Genomic DNA, 11,529 nt, shown 5'->3' with positions numbered 1-11,529 from the left:
TGAAAGGGAAAAAACCCACTCATTTCATCTACTAGTGCATAGGAGAAGACATCACAATCTCATTAAGACATATATATTTTAACAAAAGTTATATGAGAAATGCGCTATTGGAAAACAACATACAAATTTACCAAAGAGACTAACCTACTATAGAGACAGGGTTGCCACAACATTGCAATATCAATCCAGTCCCTTCTAAGCTTGTATATCGAGCAACCATGCAAGACAGTGCATTAATTTGCATACCAGATCATCTCACATATTGCTATTGTTAGAGAATGAATAATATATTTAGACTACTCAGCTAGTATTCATAATGGCACACTGATATTCTTCAGTCTTCTTTCGGTTTTGAAAAAAGTAAATATAGGAAAATTAATTTATGAACAGACATCTTCAGTTAAAACAAACAGTTTTAGGGTATCAAAACAGGCAAGCTGGTGGATGCTGCAGATGCCATCTTGCCTGTTTTAATATCTGTCACCGTGCCGAACGGATTATATGGACGGATTATTCAGGAAATAATGCTGTTACATATTATATTGTTGCTTCTACAAATACTCTTTCATTTACAATAGACTTGATAAAGTGCAAATTTGGTCAAAATACCTAAATAAAGCATGCTTTTTGAATTGCATCCAAAGATAGTTAGACAAGATTTCTTCCTCTAGTAGCATGCTATCATTTATTCAACTCTAGCAAAACGTTGCATTCATATTTCATTCTGCTGTCTCCTTGACTGGCTCCCTACCGTTATTGCCCATCTTTTCTTTAGTCCTTTATTTGTTTTGAAATCTCTTTACTTCTGTCAAGTAACAACCATTTGACCCACATTTCTGCTACGTGGCTCCGTTCCTCCAACAGTTGCTTCTCTGAAAAAGTATTTCTGTGAGACTCTGCAACCCTTTAATGGAAAAGGGAATTTCAATTTTTCTCAGCTTTTGCCCCTTGCATTCTGTAGAGGCATGCCATGCATAATTTTTTCCATTAAACTTAAGTTCTGGATGGCTGAAGAATAATATTGGTTTCTCAGGCTGGTAGTCTGGGCTCAATTTTTAAGGATAGCTCGTACAGTGTGTCCTCATCAATGATGAGGCTTTTGTCCAACAAGTACTGAGTGACCTGGGAAAACAAAAATATGAAACGATTGTTTAGTGATGTTGGAATCATTATACACTTTCTTGAATAGAATTGTAGTTTCTGTCAAAATGAGATATTTCAATCTTCTTTGATACAAACACGAGAGGAAACAGATATGTGATTTAGAAAAGAACAGAAATACTTTTTTTAATGCAGATGGCAGTCAGACAATTTAATCTGCCATAACTCCACCAGCTCTCCCATCAAAGCAATGTGGCTAAAAATCACCTTCTGTGGGTTATTTTTAGGTTGTCATCTCACTCAATGCAAAGTGATGGCTACTTATACAGATCAATCCAGAGAAGGAAGGAACCCATGTTTTTTTTCCCCATGTTTCCTCTTTGACTTGTATAGTAATGCAATAAGAAATTGGGAAGAAGAACCAGAGGGCAGCAAGAGTGGCATCTGCTGTCATGGTGTCACGATGCAAACCCCTTTCCTTTTCTACATGGTCACATTACAAACATGCAAAAAGAAGTAGAGTTCCAGCAAATATTTGGATACAGCTTCTGCCACTCTGTTCCCCCCCTTCCCCCCCCACCCCACCATCTGTTATATTACTATTGTAGATCACCTTGCTTCTGAATATAGATAGTCCTCAACCTACAACCATAAATGAGCCCAGAAACCCTAACCCTAACCTAGAATTACAGTTGTGCCACTTAGTAAACATCACATAACTGATCTGATTTTACAGCATTTTTGTGGTGGTCATTAAGTGAATCTGCAGTTGTCAAGTGAATATTGCGGTCATTTAGCACTGCCTGCCTGCAATGGGTGTTTCTTGCCAGAAAAGTACAGGAAGTCCTCCATTTACATCCATTTGTTTAGGGACCATTCAAAATCACAATGACATTGAAAAAAGGTATTTTTGACCATTTTTCAGTTACTACCATTGCAGCATCCCCATCAAAATTCAGAAGCTTGGCAACTGGTATGAAGTTTTGATGGTTGCAGTGTCCCAGGGTCATGTGATCAACTTTTGTGACCTTCTGACAAGCAAAGTCAATGGGGAAGCCATTGATTCACTTAATAACCGTGATACTAACTTAACAACTGCAGTGATTCACTTAACAACTATGGCAAGAATGGTCATAAAGTGTGGCAAAACTCACTTAACAACTGTCTTGCTTAGCAATGGCAATTTTAGGCTCAACTGTGGTCGTAAGTTGAGGACCAGCTGTAAATGCCAGTTTCCGGCTCCCCCAAAAATACATAAATCAGAGTCATGTGACCATGGGATGCTGCAAACAGCCACAATGCAATCATGTGTCTGTTGGGGGGGGGGGGGAGAACTGACAGTTGGCAGAATTTTGAATCTGGTCATAAGTATTTTTGGGTCTGTGGTAACTTACGACCGGTTTTACGTTGCTGATGTAACATCAGGAATTCAGTTGTCTCAACATGATCACTAAGCTCTGAAACCAAACACTGACCAACAGATACCAGCCATGAAAGCCTATACCAGTATAATGCTGAGACTTTAAAGTCACAAATCTCTTCACATGCTTTTTTTTCAAAAAAGTTTTTATTTTTATTTCTCATAAACATATTTACATGTACAGTCATTTGTCCACCATTTTTCATTCATGCTTTAGTGATTAAAAAAATATGGTGCAGCATTTATTAATATATTCAGAGTAAGGTAAAAAATGTATAGAGTGGTAAAAGGAGATATGAAAATATTGTACCTTTTGTTGATGCTCTATTCGATAGGAAGCCTGTTGGAATTGACGTATTTCCCTGATAATATGCGATATCTGTTAAATAAACAAGTATCAATAATAATTTCTTGTTGAATTTTAGAACAGTGGTTTGAATTCTAATTTTTCTATATAAAATTGTAAAATATAGCAATGTTTATATTCTTTGCTCTTCTTTCTGGAGCTCTTTTAGTCTCTGAACAGTTCATCCTAGGCCAAAAGCAGGAATTATGCTCCAACCCAGTAGAATTAAACTAGGAAAAAACTATAATTTTATTGCTATTTTGGACTTTCCACTTAAAACAACTGTTTTCCCAATAGCATTTCCCTGATTGTCCAAACAGACAACAATGGGTGTGGCTGATCAACTGGAGCGAACGAGATTTGGGAAGGTATATTTGATGCTACTGGGTTGGCCTAAATTCTACAATAAACTTTCTGTTCTTTTTCTCCAGCTCCTTTTTAACAAAGCGTATGCAAAATGGGTTTTTGAGTGGGTTTGAGTATTCTATGCTTTACTGGGTAGATTAATTTTCTTTGAGTTATATTTAAGTCCCTTGGGTTTAAAAAATACAGAAAAAATGGGTATGGATTCTGTATTTCCAAAATAGTGCTTTTTAATCCAGTTTAGGAATGATTCTCTGTTGCCAGAAACACAGAGAAGGAGATTTGACCGGGTTAGTGTCTATGTTGTGGATATGATGGGTACAGGGCTAATCAAGACTACAATACTGATTCTCCAAAATATGCCAGTAGATGGTGATAGAACATTGACTGTAAATACAAGTATCAACAATTGCTTTTTTAATTTCTATCTGCACTAACTATGAAATATAATCTTATATACTGATACCTATAAATTCTTATAACTTTTTTTAAAAAAACCTATAGAAAAAAATTACCATTCGCATTTTAGAAAAATTGACTAGGCCTTCTTCAGTAAAGTTTGGTGTTCCTTCTTCAATAAATGCCAGATCTGTGAGGTACATCCCAAGATATGGCACCGAAGGAGGATTGCAACTGCAGAATAAGAAAAGCCAACTGTCAGGAATGTAAGTTACAGACAATCTTTCCTCCCTTTTTCCACTATCAAAATGTATGCCAAATAAATACCTTTATTTAGAAGTAAGTTGCACAATTATCTAGCAGAAATTACAGGTAGTCTTCAACTTACAATTCATTTAGTGATTGTTCAAAGTTACAACGGCACTGAAAAAAGTGACTTATGACAATTTTTCACACTTACAACCATTGTAGCATCTTCATGATCATGTGATCAGAATTCAGATGCTTGGAACTGACTCATAGTTATGACCGTTGCTGTGTCCCAAGGTCATGTGACCCCATTTTGCAATCTTCTGACAAGATTCATTTAATAACCGTGATACTAACTTAACAACTGCAGTGATTCACTTAACAACTGTGGCAACAACGGTCATAAAATGTGGCAAAACTCTTTTAACAAACATCTCACTTAAGAACAGAAATTTTGGGCTCAATTGTAGTAGTAAGTCGAGAACTACCTGTACTCTGAATACAGATAGCTAGAACAACTTTAGCTTTAGAAAATACTATATTTATTAGGCTGAATTCATGGTATAACTGTATAGTATTTAACTTTCAGATTTGATTGTCATTATACTATTTTAATTAATTCAATTAATTGCAGGGAATTAAGTGTGTGAATAACAAGGCAACCTCCAGCCTATGGACTACAGCAGGGGCAGCAGTGGTGAAATCCAAATTTTTTTACTACCGGTTCTCTGGGCGTGGCATGGCTGGGTAGGCGTGGCTTGGTGGGCATGGCAGGGGAAGGATACTACAAAATCCTCAATCCCGCCACACTCTCAGACCAGCCAGAGGTGGTATTTGCCGCTTCTCCGAACTACTAAAAATTTCTGCTACCAATTCTCTGAACTGGTCAAAATTTCTGCTACCGGTTCTCCAGAACCTGTCAGAACCTGCTGGATTTCACCCCTGAGGGGCAGGTTCCAAATCCCGTCACTACCAGTTTGCTTGTGTGTGCGTACTTCCACGGCACTTCTGCGCATGCGCAGAAGCTTTTGGGCAGGTGGGTGGAGCCTCCCGCCGCCACTGCTACCAGTTCACCCAATTCGGTAACCCATCACTGGACTACAGGTAGGACATGCATCAAATCAAAACATAATCTTTTTCCTATAACGTATTTTTGTGCCTACAAATGTCATTAATTCACTGAGTCCTTTTCCTCAAAGAAGAGGTGTCAAAGTTCTTCTTTATCATCTCTTGCACACATTATATGCTCAATGAAGCTGGGGTTATTTTTCTCTAACCTATCCTGTATAGAACAAGCATTCCTCAATTCCTCCTTCATGGAAGAACTGCAAGAAGAGGTTTTTGGACGCAAGGGGAACAACTTTGTAACAGGAGCTTTCATTCTACAAATCAGGGCTGTAATCCAATCTGCCATGGATGTGATGGTAAAACAGCCATTACTGTTTCAGATCTGAATCTTTAACTAGCTAAATGAAAAGGTCACAAAAGCATTCAAGCTTTGGTATCTTCTGTTCTCCATATTACACAGATGTTAGGGAGAACTAACAGCTCAGAGTAAGAAGCAGGAGAAAAAGAGACTGAACCCTTCCTGAAAGGAAACCTATTAAAGAATATGGAAGTGAAGCCAAATTAGCTATCACTGACATAGTTTTGATTTCAGATTTAAATCAAAATTGTCTCAATGATTGCTAGGTTGCAGAAACAAAGGACTAATGTTTTTTTTTTAAAAAAAATAGTCTGTCATCCTCTACAGATGCAAATTTTAAATCATACAATTATTAGAACAAAATAAGAGACATACTTCTTGAGTGTTTCTCTCAGATTTTTAAATCTTCCCTCAGATGACACAATCTTTTGAAGTTTATCCATAAGAGCTTTAGTCTACAAACAAAAAATGACAAAAATGTAAGAGAACACAGAAAGTGCTTCCTAAACAAGAATTTAGCTTCTGAGAAATGTGTAGTTCTTCAAGTAATCTTTATTAAACGTAGCCCAACTGAAATAAGAGGTTGGCACAGAAAAACCTTTATGTGTGTATTCACTGCTTTGTTCAACTTCTTCAAATACACATACCAAAGTCTGTCCTATCACATACAGTCCTGAAACAGGCTCATCATAAAATTGTTTAAATTAATTCATGGCTGCATCAGACATTTACATGAAAAACATGTCATTTTTGCAAGAATAATATTTAAACCGTTACAGTAATACATCCAGAAATGCACCCTTATGAAAAGGTTACCAAAAATATTAGGTTAAATAAACTGCACAATTTTCTCATCATGAAAGTAATTTGGTGCTCAACAGTTATTTCACGGGGTTGGGCAATCTTTCTTTCACCCAAGAGTAAGCCTTTTTGTGAAATGTCTCAGTCAGTATTAATTACTTACTTGTTTAGAAACCTTTGCCCAGGTTTTCTTTAGTCTGTAGATTGCACTTCTATTCAAGGCTGATGTGATTTCAAGGACACCATTGTAGTTGTGCAGACATCGGCAAATATCTGCCACTGCAACCCATTTCTCAATGGTATTAGCACGGGAACTGATATCAGTGTAATTCATAATTTGGGATGCTACAAGGTTGCTCATCTAAATGAAAGAACTAGCACCATAAATATTTGCATTTACAAGACTGAATTAATCACATATTTAAATTAATGATTTAAATATGTCTGGCTTTTAGCAAACAAAACATATATTACAAAAATGATGAAAATAGGACAGCCTTTCCTGACCTGCTACCTTTCAAGAATATTGAAAATTCTGATATCACATTTGAGAGATGCTAGGTTGCAAAAGCCTCTAATTAAACAAAACAAAACAAAACAAAACAAAACAAAAACAAAGAAATAATTGAACAGATAGCAAAGGAAACAGCTGTACAATAGATTCCAATAGCATACAAAGAGTAAAAAAGCAATGTGACATTTAAGCAGAAATAATCAAAGGAATAAGGAACAATTTGTTTTACAGTCTTAATAAAATATAATTTAGTTTCTTTTGCCATTTCTTGGCAATCTTGGCAGATTTCTTAAGATTCTACATTTAAAATGTTTACTAGCAAACTGCTTGGCTACTCTTCAGCAAACCTGGAATCCTTTGGTAACTTTTATTTTGGTTACCTTTGGTAACTTTTATGGTCTCAGAAATATTTTTAATCTAGCATTCTTGTATTCTTAGAAAGTATTCTCTATTTCTATTACAACTCACATCATTAAAATGTTGGCTGGTTTTCATAATGTAAGGTGTTCTTTCATTTTTATCCAATTTCATCCAACCCTGCCCAAGAAATTCTCTGGGGGAAAAAAAGAAACAGCAAAAAACAGAAAATATTTATTTTTGTTAGCTCCATTTACTTTGAACACAACTTCACAATTCTACAATGAATTTTTCTCAACTACTAAAAATGAATTTGTTATAAATGTAAAAGCCTTTACTTAAAGCCTTATTAAATCAGCAAATAATGTTTGTTTGAAAAAAACTGTCTCTAGCCAGATCTTTAAAGTAAGAAAAAACAGGAGAAAAGTTCTAAACCTTTTGTACTACAATAGGGTCCCACTAAAATCAACTTATTTTCCTATTTAACATGATCATACAGCGTGAATCATGTATATTGCTTCATATAATTTCTTTACACTCATTATTCCCTTCCCCCTCCAAACAAGATATTCATGGAATATGCTTTGAAAATGGTAGCTCCTTCTCTTTTGCTGATTAAAAAAGTAAACAAAGTACAGACCAGGGGTGGGATTAAGCCGGTTTGGACTAGTTTGGGAGAACCAGATGCTAATTTTATATCTGGTTCGCCAAACCGGTAGTTGCAAGGACTGGCTGTCTCTGCCCCGCCAACCCCACCCCTTCCAGGAGTCTCCATGTGGCCCCTTTTGGATGCCAAGTAAGTGCAGCGCCAGTGCAGAGGCTCTGGGAGGGCAAAAAACAGGCCTCCCAGAAGTTCCGGAAGTCTGGCCTCTGGAGGGCCTCCAGAGCCTGGGGGAGACCGTTTTCACCCTCCCGGGGGCTCAAAGAAAGTCTCCGGAGCCTGGGGAGGATGAAAAACGGGCCTCCCGGAAGTCTGGAAATGGGCCTGTGTCTGGCCTCCAGAGGGCCTCCAGAGCCTGGGGGAGGCCATTTTCGCCCTCCTGGAGGCTCAAGGAAAGCCTCTGGAACTTGGGGAGGGCAAAAACGCCCTCCCTCCCACTGTGGTGCAGGAGGCCAAGTAGCCACGCCTACCATGGCCATGCCCACCCAGCAACTGGGCAGAGAAATTTTTGAATCCCACCCCTGGTAAAGATATTAGGAAACAGAAAGCCACATTCTACAGAATCAGGGTGCTCATCCATCTGGCCCATATATGTAATACTGTTTAGAAGTAGTATTGAGGCTTTCAAATCAAAATTTCACTAATGATTATTTCAAGTTTTACTTAGCGATGTAACAAACTGAACCTGGCTCCTTTGTATTTGGAACTCAATTCTCTACTTTTGAATTTTTTTTGTTTTAAATTTGATTTATATGCCGCCCTTCTCCGGAGACTCAGGGCGGCTTACAATGCGTTAAGCAATAGCCTTCATTCTTTTGTATATTTTATACAAAGTCAGCTTATTGCCCCCACAAACTGGGTCCTCATTTCACCTACCTTAGAAAGGATGGAAGGCTGAGTCAACCTTGAGCCTTGGAGAGATTCGAACCAGCAGAAATTGCAGGCAGCTGTGTTAATAACAGGGTGCACTAAACCACTGTACTATCAAGGCTCTTGGTTGAATTGGCAGCACATACAAAAATTTTATTGCTGGTTCTTTGGAGTTTTATTATGTACAGATATGTTAGCCTTTTCAGGAAATAAACTGCATCCTGATCACAAAAAACAACTTAGAAATACTGTGCTTTTACTGCATTGTGCTTTGATATTAGACTTTCATGATCCATTTATGCTGAGAGATATGCACTGATTTCCACTGTTTGTATGATCCATTCCAATTTTATACAAATTCTTGTATTATCCAAACCTTTGCTTAGAAATATTTTCATTCCCATAATAATGACTGGAACACCACTTACTCATAAGGTATGCCTCTGAAGACAATGTGATCTAAGAGAGTTATTTGTTCAGCAAGTTCCATCGCTGATAATGTTTCAAAGCATTCTGGTTTTGGATACTCTAGCTATAAGGAAAAAATATATTTTAAACTGTTTAAAAGCCAATTTTAACCTTTTTATTTGTTTTCTACAATATTAGATTAATAGCTGTTTTATTAGTCAGATTTTATTATTTGTTGAAGGAAAATCCTGAAAGGGAAAAGCACTTACGTAAATATGCTTTCTGTTATTTAAGAGAGTTAGAGCAAAATCAGCCAAATCATCACTGAACTGATTTCAACAGAAATACAACCTAAAATACAGGACACTGGGGGGAAAAATCATCTTCCGTAATGAATTTTCCCTTTTGCCGATATTTTACCCAGATTTTAAAAAGTTTATCATTTTATATATATTAATGAATTTCTCTCAAAATTTTAATATTTTATTTCATAATTCCTAAAATTAATACATTTAAGATTTTAGAAATTAAGAGTGCTTCCAAAAGGGCATTGACAGGATATATTCTCATTTCTCCATCATTCAAAACAGCATTTCATGAGTTCTTATTTCTGAAACCAAGAATTGTTTTCTTAATGTTGGAAACTAATAAAACAACTTCATTGCAGTTTTCCAATCTTACAGGAGTCCTCAAGTTATGACAGCAATTTCCATCCAGATTTTCCATCACTAAGCAATAACACATCACATGATTACATGATTTAGCAACAGCAATCCTAGTAATCCCAGGTGCTGCCATTAGCCAGAAACTGTGTAGTTCATTAAGAAAGGACCTCAAAAGACTGTAGTGCTAGGCAAGCAAGCCAGTGGGCAAGAGCTGCTGGGGAGGGGGGGGTCAGTGAGAGCCACAGGTGAGTGCTACTGAGAGCAGATGGACCATAAACTGTGGGCAGGTGCTACTGAGTGAGGACAGGTCCACAGGTAGGCACTATGGAGCAAGGGTAAGCCAGTGAAGGCTGCAGATAGGCCAGTGTGAGCCACTGGTAGTCACTATGAAACATGGGCAGGTTGGCAGGAGCTACTATGGAGCATAAATGGAGAGGGGGGCTACAGAGAACTTTTCTTGTGGGAATTAAGTAGGGAAGGTTGCAAATGGTAATTAAGTAGCCATGGCTCACTGTGACTGGGTTTAAATCCCTGTCATTTAGTGTAACTTTGAACAGTCACTGAATGAGTGGTCATAACCTGAAGACTACCTGTAGTTGCAAGATTTGAAATGTGCCTTGTGGTTTTTACCAATGAAAATCTTTCTGCAAAATTCTGGGACATTTTTCCCCTTTCTCCTTTTGACTGACATTTATAGATACAGAATATGAATACATATTGTGCTGGAAGTAGGCCACTTCTCAGAAAGAGTATTATATTGCTACTGTTTAAAAATGACTTAAATGTAATACAACAAGCAACAAACTATTACAGTATATTTGCACTTTCTTATCGAAGTATAGGTAGTCCTCAGTTTACGACCATTAGTTCAGAAACTGTTTGAAGTTTGAACTGTTTGAAGTTATGACAGCACTGAACGAAGGTATTTACTACTGGTCCTTGAAGGGCATTGGAACAGACCAATCTGTACCAATGCCCCCCCATGGTCATGTGAACAAAATCCGAGTGCTTGGCAACCAGCTCACACTTATAATAATTGCATCATCTCATGGGAACATGAACAAAATACAAACACTTGGCAACCGGATGCAGCAGTCCAGAGTCATGTGACTGTCATTGGCAATCTTCTCTGAGCCTTCTCACAAGCAAAGTCAATGGGGAAACTGGTAGAGAAGGCTGCAAGTCACTCAGACAAGTCTCCCTTATGCCTGGCCTTTCATCACTTGCATGCATTACTCCCTCCTTTCTTCTTTCACTTGCAAACATCCCATGTCCTCTTGCTTCAGCTTCCATGTGCTTGTACATATGGATACATATCATTCAACTCTTTTCTATGACCTCCCTGCAGTCATATACATGCCTATATCCCATGTTCTCTTTCTCCAGCCTCCCTGCACTCACATGTACCCAAGCATCTCACCCCTTTCCCCCCTGCCTCCATGCACCCTGCCCCTCATTTCCTCTTTCCCAGATCACCCTGTGCTTGTACACATGCCCTTTCCCTAGCCTTCCTGTGTTCCCATGCATGTACCCCTTGTTCTCATTTTCCAGCCTTCCTCAACCCACCTCCCCCAATTCATGCGTGGCTTGCTAACTCATGTGAGCCCCCAGGGCCTCCATCTCCCTCCTGAGGCATCCCTGCACTCTTTACCTTTTCACTTCTTGCTTAATCCACGAGTCTGGAGTTAAGCAGCAATCAAGACTGCCTGGATTGCTGTCACTGCTGATGTAGTCACATGACATCATACATTATGACCACACTGCTTAGTGACCAGCAATTCCAGTCCCAATTGCAGTCGTAGCTCAAAGACTACTTGTGAAGTGTTGTTATTCAGCATTCTAGCCAACCAGACATGCCCTCTTCTAGTAAACCATGTTATTCTTTTTCACCCCATTTCAACTAATAGTTTTATGGCTACTTAATCAGAACCTGGATATTCTTGAAATGG

At 38.1% G+C, this 11,529-nt stretch overlaps 1 protein-coding gene across 3 annotated transcripts in view; it reads right to left on the bottom strand.

The window, feature by feature from the left end:
- Nucleotides 1–658: 658 nt before the first annotated feature.
- The window catches only part of RASGRF2 (Ras protein specific guanine nucleotide releasing factor 2), a 119,761-nt gene continuing 108,890 nt past the window's right edge, over nt 659–11,529 (bottom strand). For 2 of the 3 annotated variants that reach the window (XM_034441205.3, XM_034441206.3), the window contains exons 21-27: nt 8,936–9,039; nt 7,088–7,172; nt 6,269–6,466; nt 5,680–5,759; nt 3,746–3,863; nt 2,832–2,900; nt 659–1,122 (exon numbers count right to left, since the gene is read on the bottom strand). In XM_034441205.3, coding sequence (XP_034297096.1) covers nt 1,030–1,122; nt 2,832–2,900; nt 3,746–3,863; nt 5,680–5,759; nt 6,269–6,466; nt 7,088–7,172; nt 8,936–9,039 — 747 coding nt within the window. In that variant the 3' untranslated portion in view covers nt 659–1,029. The remainder of the gene's footprint in view (nt 1,123–2,831; nt 2,901–3,745; nt 3,864–5,679; nt 5,760–6,268; nt 6,467–7,087; nt 7,173–8,935; nt 9,040–11,529) is intronic. The other variant, XM_034441207.3, reaches the window with a different exon arrangement.

The sequence above is a fragment of the Pantherophis guttatus genome, chromosome 2 (genome assembly GCF_059756535.1).
Source record: "Pantherophis guttatus breed Tessera chromosome 2, ASM5975653v1, whole genome shotgun sequence".
Taxonomy (NCBI): domain Eukaryota; kingdom Metazoa; phylum Chordata; class Lepidosauria; order Squamata; family Colubridae; genus Pantherophis; species Pantherophis guttatus.
This window is presented reverse-complemented; position numbering and strand designations above follow the sequence as displayed.